This window comes from Narcine bancroftii, chromosome 9 (assembly GCF_036971445.1).
Source record: "Narcine bancroftii isolate sNarBan1 chromosome 9, sNarBan1.hap1, whole genome shotgun sequence".
NCBI classification, from domain to species: Eukaryota; Metazoa; Chordata; class Chondrichthyes; order Torpediniformes; family Narcinidae; genus Narcine; species Narcine bancroftii.
In genome coordinates, this window is record NC_091477.1 from 87,454,959 (window position 1) to 87,468,333 (window position 13,375).

At 39.2% G+C, this 13,375-nt stretch overlaps 2 protein-coding genes across 3 annotated transcripts in view; one reads left to right on the forward strand and one right to left on the reverse strand.

The window, feature by feature from the left end:
* cul3b (cullin 3b) overlaps positions 1 to 13,375 on the reverse strand; it is a 105,793-nt gene that overhangs the window by 82,720 nt on the left and 9,698 nt on the right. The gene's annotated exons all lie outside the window — the stretch shown is intronic.
* LOC138743581 (guanylate cyclase soluble subunit beta-2-like) overlaps positions 1 to 13,375 on the forward strand; it is a 46,589-nt gene that overhangs the window by 473 nt on the left and 32,741 nt on the right. Inside the window, exon 3 of the mRNA XM_069899098.1 lies at positions 3,879 to 4,422. Coding sequence (XP_069755199.1) covers positions 3,879 to 4,422 — 544 coding nt within the window. The remainder of the gene's footprint in view (positions 1 to 3,878; positions 4,423 to 13,375) is intronic.

The following is a 13,375-nucleotide window of genomic DNA, read 5'->3' on the forward strand; positions in this document are numbered from 1 at the left end:
ATAGCAACAGTTTTAGTCATTGGACAAGTAATGATATGATGATGTTCTAAGCACATATCCAAGGGTATAAAAAATCACCATTTTGCTGATAACGGCAGAATGCATTCTCCGACTAACATGGTTGGTCGCAAGTGTTACAATCCGGTAATAAAGAACAAAGAACCCTGATTTCGACTCAGCCTGGTGTTTGTCTCACTCATTCATGAACAAAGCAGACCTAACACCCTCCAGGGCAGAATTTTTGAAATGAAAACTTTAGATGTTCAATTTTGTGAAACAGTGCATAGTCAAGTAACTTTATTAGTTTATTTGCTAAATACTGCTGAAAATCAAAGATTTCATTTAAATTGAGCAATCATACTATATTAAAACATTTACACAGCAGATATAATCATTTCTTGTATCAACTTAAAAATCTTTAATGGGGAAAGAAAGCTAATTATTAATGCAAAATTAATAATAAATGTTATATAATTGATATTAGCAGAGTTAAGCAGCTACATTTACCTGGATTGGACAATTTAAGAGTATTGTCCTTAAAGGGACAGGGTATATACTGCAAATTATTGAATAGGAAATACTTTCCATGCCAGAGTAAAGGAATTGGTAACCAGGGACATGCAGTACGTAAGGTGAGGGGGAGAGATTTAACAGGAACCCAAGAGATAACAGAGGGTGGTAAGTTTATGTAACAGGCTGCTGGAGGATTTAGATGAGGCAGGTAATATTGTAATGTTTAAGAAAAAAATGGAATGCATACACAGATAGGATATTTAGAGAGATGTGGGCTAAAAGAAAGCAGGTGGAACTCATGTGGGTGGGACACTTTGGTCAGTAAGTTGGGCCAGAGGCCTCATTTCCATGTCTGTCTCAATAACTACACCGTAAAAGGATGACAATAGAATACTGGGAACTTTGTGCCAATGAGTAACAAAGAAGATTCGTGGAAATATAAATGAATAATTATAGCATTGAATACTAATATAATGACAGTTAAAAAGAGAAAATATTGAGAATACATTAACTATAATAAAGCATCATGCAAAAGGCTGGAAGAAATCAGTGGGTCAGGCAGCAGGCAGGTTAAGCAGAAGATAGTTTATCTTTCTGGTTTTGGCCTAAAGTTTTGACAATTTTTCCATCAAAGTCTATTTTTTTTTACCTCAGTAATAAAGCACTTTAAAAATCGAGATAACTTGCAAAATCAGACCTAGAAAAGATATATTTTGGCAGAGTCCTACAATGCTTATAAATTAATTTCTGAGTCATACAGAAATAACAATGTCTATATCATCAAGAAGTAATAAATTAGAATTGAAGGAAAACTTGGTCATTACCAATGTGCAGTAGGAGAACATTAAAAGAGGACTGTATTTAAATAAATAAGGGAAATGTTAACGTAAAGTTGAATAGCAATTTTGGTTAACATTACAAAACTAAATGCCTATAATAGGCTGACAATATTACAAAGGAGAGTGATAAAGTTAATAAAGTGGAAATAATGTCTGAAAATTAACAAAATTGCATGGAATACTGCAATTTATAAATGGAAGTTAAAAGTGGATATGTATTAAAAGGACTTTTTAAAAGTCTTACAAACAACATTCAATAAATTAAAAAACTTTGATAAAAAGTTAGCTATAAATTCCATGCAGTCCTCCTGAAAATGATCGTTGTGAGATTTGATGAAGATTTGGACTATTAATCTTTAGCATCTTGAAATGTTCCTGTTCAACAGCACCCTCTTGTGGTGCCTAGATGCAACTATCAGCAGGAAAGCAGCTGTGGCAGTGGTAGTGCAATACACAAAAGTTTGGGAGAAACTAAGCTGGCCGTGCAGCATCTATTAGGTGTAAAGGTAACCGACATTTCAGGCCTGAGCCCTTTGTCAATGTAGGAGCAAAAAGCAAGCAGGTACCTGAATACAAAGGTGGGGAGGTGGGGGGAGGGGGTGTGGTGGGGAGGAGAAAAGTGAGGATCAGGCAGGGGTAGGAGTACAGGTAAACAGGTGCAAGAACATAGGTGGATATAGGTGGTAGATGAGTAAAAAACTGAGCGATGATGAGAAGGGGTAGTTCTCAGTCTTTTTCTTCGCCCCTTGACAAAGGGCGCAGGCCTGAAAGATAGTTACATTTTACGAACTATAGATGCTGCATTACCTGCTGAGTTTCTCCAACACTACTACCTCATGATCTGCAGACCTTCCCATTTAATTGTAGTAATGGTACATTGTTTTGGACATTTTTTGTCTGGGATGGATATGTCCTTTTCTTGGGAGTTTGGATGTTTTGTTGCCCATTTTTCCAAAGTGATGTTGAATTGAGTACCTCTTCAGATGATTTAAAAGATCTGAGAAACTAGAAATATCATGGATATAATGGGCAATATTAAATAAAGTGCCAAAATAACAAAAAATAACTGGACATTGGCTCAATGGTGGGTGAAAATTGGCTCTCGAGTTTCATATCTTACAACAGTCATTGCACTTCAAAAGTATTTATAATTGGATTTTTCTGATGCACAAATTTGGGAAGAAATACCAGTATCTCTTTTTTCATTGATGAATAGATTATTTAAGAAGTTTGGAAAAGAATATTAAAGGATAGCCAAGTTAAAAAATGTTAAAGAGTTAAAGATACTAAACAAAAACAGTTAATGGCAGAACAATGTGCATGCAACGTAGTGGAGAAGGTTGCCAAAGGAGCAGCCACATGGAATGTTTCCTAACGGAGAAGAATTAAAGTTGTGTGAAGAACTGAGGTGCTTCTGTTGAATTGGCACCTCACAATCAGTCTGGCAACTATCAATTTCTTAGCCTATTGAATACTAATTGAATTTCTTGAAACTAAATGAGTACCAGGAATATGGATAGATCAAAATTAAATTATGAGGAATTATCAAATGTCACAAAACACCATTATTTTGATGGAATGGTAATATGCAGATGTCTTGACTTTGGTAATGTCATTCATTTCAACTCTCAAACTATTTTACTAAGTTCTTCATTAGAAATTAATTGAAAACCTAAGTATTTGCTCTTAATGTTGAAATGACAATGTGGATAGAATGATAACAGATAACGTAAGTCAAGAGAAATTAACAGCAGTTGTTAATGTTGAAATCATCTCAGATAAATTATGTCAAAACAAGTATATTAGATTGCCCTACAGGCAAAACAGGATGAAAATAATATGATAGGATTCTACTTTAAGGTGGAATGTGAAGTAGTTCATTCTGAAACTAAGGTTCTAAATTTAAGCAAAGATGCTATTAAGATGTAGAGTGTTAGCTTTGATAAACTGGGGAATTCCATTTAAAGGAATAAGAATGGATAAGGTAGGTGGATGAGTAATATATCCCTGACCAGCATAATTAAAATAAATGTCTACATGGGGCTAACAAAAAAATTAAGGATGCCATTAAATTTCAAAGAAGAGTCAATGCAAAGATAGCACACAAAGTAACATTGGATATAAAGAGGAGTTGTACAAGGTGGCAAACCTAAAGACTGGGTGCAGTACAGATTCCAACACAGACAACAAAATTGAAAAAAGCAAAGACATACTATGAGATAATCTTGCAAGGAATATTAACGTAGAAGGCTCAAGGAATGAAATGATTCAAGATTCTTTTATTGTCATATAATAAAACAGAACATGTAACATTCACATAAAATTTTCTTTAGTCTACTTCAAGGCAGAGTTGCCATCAGTATTGCCTGCTGCACCTTACAGTAAGAGGAAGAGAAGCAAAAGGTGTCCCTTCAGTATCACCAAGTCTCCAAGGATTCACCTTCAGGTGCTTCTGCTCCCTTTGCTGCTGCACGGAGCCCAGTTCTATACATGACAACTCGAGTTCCAGATCCAAACCTCTGACAGGATCAGGAAGCCTTCAGTACCCAAGACCCTTCGGGAGACCCTACTACCTTCAGCACCCTCTCGAATCCCAGTTCTGATAACTGCTGTCCATGATCCAGTGTCTTGTGAGCCCTTGGACCTCAAGGTGCCAACAGCCCTCAGCCTGTGTGAGCCCTTGGACCTCAAGGTGCCAACAGCCCTCAGCCTGTGTGAGCCCTTGGACCTCAAGGTGCCAACAGCCCTCAGCCTGTGTGAGCCCTTGGACCTCAAGGTGCCAACAGCCCTCAGCCTGTGTGAGCCCTTGGACCTCAAGGTGCCAACAGCCCTCAGCCTGTGTGAGCCCTTGGACCTCAAGGTGCCAACAGCCCTCAGCCTGTGTGAGCCCTTGGACCTCAAGGTGCCAACAGCCCTCAGCCTGTGTGAGCCCTTGGACCTCAAGGTGCCAACAGCCCTCAGCCTGTGTGAGCCCTTGGACCTCAAGGTGCCAACAGCCCTCAACCTGTGTGAGAACTTGGACCACATTCCTACAGCCTGTTTGGTCTTTCAGCTGCTGAGCCCCTTGCTGGTCAGCTGCAGTGGTCACGGTCTTGTAGGGTTGTCTTCTATGCTTATTCTCATCAGGAAAGTGTTTCTCTCATTTCTGGTGCCCTATGCTGGTCCACTGCTTCCTTGGAGTTTGCAACCCCCTCGATGCCAATACCAGCACAAGTTCCTCCATCTTGGGAGCATATCCCATGGTTGCAGGATTTCAAATAAAAACATCGTCGGCTCCTGTGACAGGCCGTTAAAAGTCTGCACAGAGCAGTTTGTATTTGAACTGGGTTGGACTCACTGTTCTCCACACATCTGCAGCAGCACCAGTTTTTTTGGCCACAAATATACAGCTTTTGCTCTTGCAAGTCTCCTGTTTATTTAGCCAGTCATTTTTTCATCAACTTGTGTTAATTGTTTAAGTGTAGCATGTATTTGCTCTTTGCTACTTTCTAAGAAGTAGCAATGAAACTCTCATACCCATCGAAAAAAGTCACGTATATTTCCAACTTGCAATGTCTGTTACATTCAGTGAAACATCACCCTCCACCTTTGAGCCGGAGACCCAGCCCACCCACCTCTCCTCCCTCACAAGGGGACCAGGAGACCCAAGGAATCCAAGCCTCCCCGATGCTAAGGCACTTCACCAGAATCTCCAGAACCCCAGACTGCTTAAATCTGTAAACATCTAAATTTTTCAAACATTTTTTCTGAACCCATGTTTTCTATCTTTATTCACAGTCCCTAAATTGTACAGGAAGGGGCAAATGCAGTGAACTGAGATTCACTGGTAGTGGGTGCTGCTGATGGCTGGCCCCACCCCCATCTGCTCACTTATAACCCTGGTTTCCTGCCTAAAACCAGAACCCTTCTGAAGACGACTGTGAGACCCTACCCTTAGTTACAAGCTAATAAAAGCATTTGTTCTCCCTCTGGTCATGAGCTTTTATTCATGCTACACAATGATGACTCAGTCCACAATACATGACAACTTTCACCCAAATGAAAGAAATAGATTTTAATTCAGAAATAATCTGTATCTAAATCAGTCATTTTAAATTTTACCCCCACTCACAGAGCACCCATGGCATAGGAATTACTTAAAAGTGGTATGCGAGTGGAAAGAAAAAGTTTGAAAACCACTGATCTAAGTGGTCAATGAAATGAATGCTTTGCACCCTCTTTAGATCACTTCACAGGATCAGCATTTAGCATCAATTTTAGGATTCCCCATTCTGATTCAGAAACTTTAGCTCAAAACAAGTTTGGCATTTCAAAGCAGTTCTGAGTTCTGCTTACCTGCACACTTTTGGTGAAATATTACCTCAGGTCACAAGTGGAACAATGGATTTTTCCTGCTGTCATCATCAATAATACTAAATCCACATTTTTGTTATAACTTTGCCTGCAGAAGTCTGCATGATTCATGGATCAACTTAATGTGCTGTTTGAAGAGGAAAAGTGGTAAGTGGCATTTCTTCAAAGTCTGAAACTGCTCTTGTTCCGGTCTTTGAATGATGACAGCTGTTAGCAAACATGTCGGATAACATGTCATTTTTATTGCAGCTCAACGAAAATGTGTTTAACTATTGTTTTAATTCTCATCATTCATTTATTCTATACAGTTGAACTTATTTGAAAGGAAGTCACATGGTTTGAGTCACAGATTTAGTATAATTTGAAATTCATTGCAATAAGGAGTATACTAATTGACAAATATCAAAATACATTATACAATCTGGGCATTTAAGTAATCTAAGGTTGCAAAATTTCAATGAACATACAATATCTATTCCTAAGACTATAAGTAATCTTCTCAAGGGGAACGCAACTTTGCACTTTCATATTTCAATGATCAATATGAAGTAGGGTATTGGATTTCCATGTTACTGCTATACATTTCCTAGCAATTGACAATGCAATTTTAATAAATTTGGATTTACATCTGGAGAAGTTAACTTTAATATTAAGGTACTTGACCAAGACAGGCAGGAGAGTCTGGACGGTACAGAAAGTATTTTGTTTAAAGATGCAAGGCAAAGTTCTTTTTGGTTGTATTTATAAGTAGCAGCATTCAAAAAGTCTGAGATGACAGTAAGTTAGTGCTGCCTAACAATCCATAGAACATTACAGCACAGAAACAACATGGTTGGTGTAACAGTTAGTGCAATGCCTTTAGAGCACCAGCAAGTTGGTCCAGGGTTTGAATCCACACTGTCTGTAAGGAATTTTGTACACTGTGTCTGTGTGGGTTTTCCCCAGGGGTTCCAGTCTCCCTCCACTGTTTGAAGCATACCGGGGATGTAGGTTAATTGGATTTAAATTGGGTGGCATGGACTTGTGGGCCAAAATGGCGTGTTACTGTGCACTATGTCAAAATTAAATTAGAAGCAGTCCCACTTGGCCCTTCTAGGCTGTGCAGAACCATTTTTTCCCCAGTCCCACTGACCTGCACCCAATTCGTAGACCTACACAACTCTTCTATTCAAGAACCTGTCCAAAATCTTATTAAATGTTAAAATTTGAGCCTGCATTCACCACTTCAGCTAGCAGCTCGTTCCATACTCCCATCACTCTGTGTGAAGAAGTTCCCCCAAACATTTCCCCTTTCACTCCTCAATTTTAAATACCTCTATCAAATCTCCCCTCATTCTTCTACACTCTAGGGAATAAAATCCTAACCTGTTTAACCTTTCCCCGTAAGTCAGTTCTCCAAGACTCAACAACATCCAGTACATTTTCTCTGCACTCTTTCTATCTTATTGCTATATTTCCTGTTGTTATGTGACCAAAACTGTACACAATACTCCAAATTTGGCCTCACTAATGTCTTATACAACTTTACCATAGCATCCCAACTCTTAGACTCAATACTTCGATATATGAAGGCCAATATGCCAGAAGCTCTCTTTACTGCCCTATCCACCTGTGACACCAGTTTCAGGGAATTATGTATCTGTATTCTCAGATCCTTGTTCTACTGCACTCCTCAGTGCCCTTCCATTAACCATACATGTCCTTTCTTGGTTTGTCATTCCAAAATGCAACAACTCACTTGTCTGCATTAAATTCAATCTGCCATCTTTCAGCCCATTTTTTCCATCTGGTCCAGATCCCTCTGAAAACTTTGAAAACCTCCTTCACTTTCAACAATGCCTCCAATTTAGCGTCTTCTGCAAACTTGCCACTCCTCCCCCTTTCATCTTCCCCTGTTCTCTTTCAGCTAAAGCAGCAGAAGCCCAGAACATTAAGCTGCCAGTCCTGCCCCTCCTTCAAGCACATCATCATCCAGATCATTGACATAGATGACAAACAACAATGGTCCCAGCACCAATCCCCGAGGCACACCACTCATCACAGGCCTCCTGTCTGAGAAGCAATCATTCACCACTGCTTTCTAGCTTCTCCTGTCCAGCCATCGTTGAATCCAATTCACTACTTCACTATGAATACCTCCCGTTTGAACCTTCCTCACTTACCTCAAAATGGGACCTTGTCAAAGTCTTTATTAAAGACCATGTAGACAATATCCACAGCCTTTCATTCATCAGCTTTCCTGGTTACCTCCTTGAAAAACTATGACATTGGTTAAACATGACCTACCACGCACAAAGTCACGTTGACTATCCCTAATCAGTTTCTGGGGATCCAAACTATTGTATATCCAATCTCTTAGAACACTTTCAATACTGATGTTAAGCTCACCAGCCAACAACTTGCAGAGTTTCATTTGGAACCTTTTTTTAAAAGCAACATGAGCTACCCTACAATCCTCCTGCACCACACCCTTGGCTAAGGGTGTTTTAAATATTTGTGCCAGAACTCCTGCAATTTCTGTACTAGCCTCTCTCCAAGGTCCACCCTCATTTGCTTTAAGCACTTCCTCTTCTTTAACCTCACTGCTTGTTTTCCTTACTTCCCACAACACTGTTCCCATTTCCTGAGTGAAGACTAATTGGAAAAAAAAAGACATATCAGATCTCCCCCATCTCTTTTGGCTCCATATAAAGCTGATCACTGATCATCAAGGGAGCCAATTTTGTCCCTTACTATCCTTTTGCTTTTAATGTACTTGTAGAAACCATTAGGATTTTGCTTTGTATTGTCTGCCGAAGCAACCCCATATCTTCTTCCAGCTTTTCTGATTTCTTTCTTAAGGTTTTTCTTGCATTATTTTTTAAATGTATAATTTTCTCCATATTGCCAATGCCTGCTATACACCCTGCTCTTCTTCTGAACCAGATCCCCAATATCCCTCAAAAACCAATGTTTTCTATGTCTGCTAACCTTGCCTTTAATCCTGACAGGAACAAACTCTGTACTCTCAAAACTTTACCTTTGAAGGTCCTCCAGCTACCTCACACATCCTTCCCTGAAAACAACATATCCAATCCACGCATTCTAGATCCTTTCTTGTTTCCTCAAAATTTGCCTTTCCCCAATTTAGAATCTCATCCTGAGGCCAAGACCTATCCTTTCCATAATTAACTTGAAACCATTGGCATTATGAACACCACACTCAAAATCTTTTCCTACACATACTTCTGTCATCTGTTCTGTCTCAATCCCTAATAGGAGATCCAGTATTGCACTCTCTCTAGTATATTGATTTAGAAAACTTTCCTATACACATTTGACAAACTCCAAGCTGTGGGAGTTCCAGTCAATATTTGGAAAATTTAAATCTCCTTCTATCACAATTGTGTTTCCTGTAACTGTCTGTTATATCTCTACAGATTTGCTCCTCCAATTCTCATTTGGCCCTTTCAGGTGACTGACAGGTAAAGTCACATATTCGCCCCCCCCCCCCACAATGCGGCTAAGGAAGTACTCACCTGTATCCTCCAAAAGCATCTCCGAGGCACCAACACCAACCCTCCTCAGGGAGGGATAATCAGTGGCAAGCCAAGCTCCCCCAATGCACCTGAATGTTCAGCTAGGCTGATGATGTTTCAGTGATGTCGTCAGAATGAGATGCATTAGTGCAAATTTTGAAAGCATTACCAAGGATTCAGCACATTTCAGCCTGAACACTGACACAGGCTGATAACATCATAAGTATTTCCCTTGCCTGCTCCAGGTGCACCATAATTCTGTTCCATTTCCCTCTCCTGACTGTCACCCATCTATCCTCCTCATGTCTCCTAAGTGTGATAGTGACCCTATAACTCCTGTCTTTCACCCCTTCTGCCTCCCGAATGATCCAGAATTGCTCCAGCTCCTTAAACTCAGCATGTCAGGAGCTGTAGCTGGATGCACTTCTTGCGGGTAAAGTCATCAGGGATACAGTTGGCTTCCCTGACAACCCACATTTTGCAAGAGGAGGACTCCCTTGCCTTGGCTGCCATTCCCACTATTTATGATTAGAGGAAAATATTATATCTAAAACTTGCTCTTGCCTGCTGAATCTTTTTTTCTTCTTCAAACATGGTGGCATTTTCTTACTTCATCTCTACACCACCACCTCAGCCCCTAGTCACCAAACCCCCTTGAGCCAAAGCCCACTCTAACAGCCCACTCCAATGATGAGCACTACCTAACTCAGTCCCTCACTTTTATAGTGATGTTTGGGTCACCTGGCCTCAATTGCCCTTCAACTGCTGAATTTGATTGCTCATTCCTCTGCTCCTTTGTCTTCAACTGTTGAACTTAATTGCCCAATCAACTGCTTCCTGCTGAGTCTCTCCTTTTTTCAATCCTTTTGTCTTGACCTTGAACTTGATTGCCCAATCAACTCCTCCTCTGTTTTCAACTGAAATTTAATAACTTGTTAACATTAATTCCCAAGATACTTGAGATTTTTCACTTTGGAAACATCCAGAAGGCAATTAATATCCATGGAAACTATATCCAACCATCAAATATTAAGGACTACTGGGAGGCAAGAAACTGGTTGAAGAAAACACAATTGCCAGGTCTGAGTAAATTTCAAAATACACACATTGGTAAATATGTCTAAATAATGATAACAAAATTTAGGGTAAAAAAAACCAATGATTATTTGAAGAATATGTCACAAATCAATCAGTGTGACGTCAGCTCTCAGCACTTGTGCTACTTAATTTATATCAATACCATTTTCTATATCAGGGGTGGCCAAACCATGGCTCGCGAGCCACATGCGGCTCTTTGACCTTTAATATGCGGCTCACTGCCGGTCTCTTCCCCCCCTCGCCCACCCGACTCGTGCTGCTGGTGTCGCCCGCCGGATTCGTGTTGCCGGTCTCTCCCCCTCGATCGCCCGACTCAAGCTGCCGGTCTTTACCCACCCCCATCAGCCCGACTCATGCTGCCAGTCTCTTGCCCGCCCGACTTGCGCTGCCAGTCTCCCCCCTCCTTGCCCGCCCGACTCGCACTGTCAGTCTCTCCCACTCGCCCACCCGACTCAAGTCTTTAATAGCCTGATATTTGTAGCATTGTATTTTAGTGATAAAAATATGATTATAATAAGACTAATTTTGTAAGGTGGAAATCTGATTAAAATATCTCTTTTTTGGTTTACTTTTTTTACATATTTGTGTCTTTGTGATAACTGAAACTAATACAAATTAACAGTTTAAAAACTGCATGCATGAAGAAATATTATTGTATTTAATATGCATTTTTTAAAATTTATATAACATTTTTGTTACAAAATGTGTATGTAACAATAAAAACGTATGTGTGAATTTTGTTCTTGTCCTGCGGCTCTCATGCATCTGAGCTTTATCGTTTGTGGCTCTTACATTAAGGAAGTTTGGCCACCCCTATTCTATATGAATGGTGCTCTATGATTGGAAATACTTTTGCTTCCTTCTTATTCATAAAACATGATTTTATAGCCTCAAAATAACAACTGTGAGTATCATTTATCAATTAGGTGTACAAATGGTCAGTTATTTTGATTATCTGTACAACTCCCAATAAGCTGTTGATGACTAACCAGGGACAGACATCTTGGAATGGAGAATAAGCAAATGACAAGACAGGATTGGGAGTAGCATGGCATGATGTAACAGGAATTGACCAATCAATTAAAGTTTCCACATGTTGGATTCAGTAGCAATGTCTTTGTTGAAGTAATTGGGGTGGACTAAGATCAGTTTCCAAAAAAACTATCATAGGATAGAATTAAAGTACTAATTCTAGGGTGAGCTGCCTCTATCTGATAGTGGTAATAATTTGGGGAAGTCAAAACTGTGACCAGAGGCGAAGACAAATGCTGATCACGAAGTATGGATCTGAGGGTGCAATGCAACCGGAGAGAGAAAAATAAGAATGATAGGTAGGAATCAGAACACGGACAATATTTTAAAAATAAAATTTGATGTGGCTCTGCTCAATATCTTGTCAATATCTCTTCATTTATTTTATCAGTCAATAATGCTAAACATACTATGCTGGATCTGAGTGGATTTCCAGGATAAGGAAGCTGGATGCTGTGCATCAGTGTATGAATGCGGAATGAGAATGGCACAAATCTGTCATGTTCAATGTTATAACAAAACTCTAGTTTTGTTTACTTTGTATTGCATTATTCATAATCATCTTAAAGTGTTGGAATTAATCCTGTCCCTCATGACACATTTCCTTTTCTACACAAAAACTTACATAAAAGAAATTTTAGAAAATGAAAAGAAATTGTGAAGATCAAGAGATTGCAGATGCTGAAATTCAGTGTTAAAAAAATAAACAAACTGCTGGAGGAACTCAGTGGCTCAAGCACCATCTGCAGGGTGACAGAACATTGACAGTTTGGCCATGACCTTAAGATCACATTTGAAATGTTAACCTGTTCTTCATTTTAGCTGCTGTTCATGTTTCTCTACATGGGCTGTGAAATAATGCAAAACACCTTATCAATTTTAAGAATGCAGTTTGGAGCATATCACAAATAATTAAAAGTTATGATCCATGAGTGCGTGAATCCAGGGGTCTAATCCTCAGGACTGACAACCAGTGAATTGATCAGCACAAATGATAAAGGAATTTGCCTTAACATGGGAACACAGGACAATTAGTACCTGATAACTTCACCACCAGTTAGGATTTAAAACTATTTCTCATTTGCAATGTAAATATATTTTGTTTAAAAGAAATTGATATATTAAAATTGTTTATTTCTGAGCAAGCTGGCAATTTCATATACATAAAACAAGCAGCAAATGTCTCCAGTCTACTTTTTGACCCGGACTGACTAGCTTCTAAAAACTCCAAGATCTTTTAAAAATATGGGACACTTAAAATGTATCTAATCAGAATTTTCCCATACCGATATACGTTATTATTGTCTCTGGACATATTGTTTAAACTGGCATGATTTAAAACAAAATAACAGATTTCAGTCCACAAATAATTTTGAAAAACATTTGCAACAATGCCAGATGACAAGATTTAAAAGAGTCTCTCATCTGTCATTTAATTTTTTTAGAATAAGGTACTATTTCCTGGAAATTTGTGCCTGTTTTTATTTTTGAAAAACAATTTTTTTGATAATGTTAGTGATTATTTCAGGTTGATTAGCTATGTTTGGGAAAGCAGCCTGGGCTTTTCTGAGGAGGATTTCTCTTGGTGCAGGTGAACTGCCTGATAATGGCACAGGACGTACACCCATTGTTGTTAACTCACAGGTACATATCATGGCGAAGTTGAGAATGAAATGACATTGAAAGGGTATTCACTGTTCATTGATATCTTGTACACTGCATCTATCAACTTCACTTTCAAAACTTAACATTATGATGAGTAATTTACTATTTACAGCCTGCTTAAAAAAACAATTGTCTATTATGCCAACACTAATGACTTGACGAATTGACAGAGGTCTTCATGGACATCTTCAACACCTTACTGCAGCAGTCCATCGTTCCTGCAGGGTTCAGGACGGCCACTGTTATCCCACTATCCAAGAGGGCGACAATAACAAGTCTCAATGACGACTGCCCTGTGGCACTGACTTTCGCCAATATGAAATGCTTTGAGCGTGGTGGAACGCTTCAAAGCACACC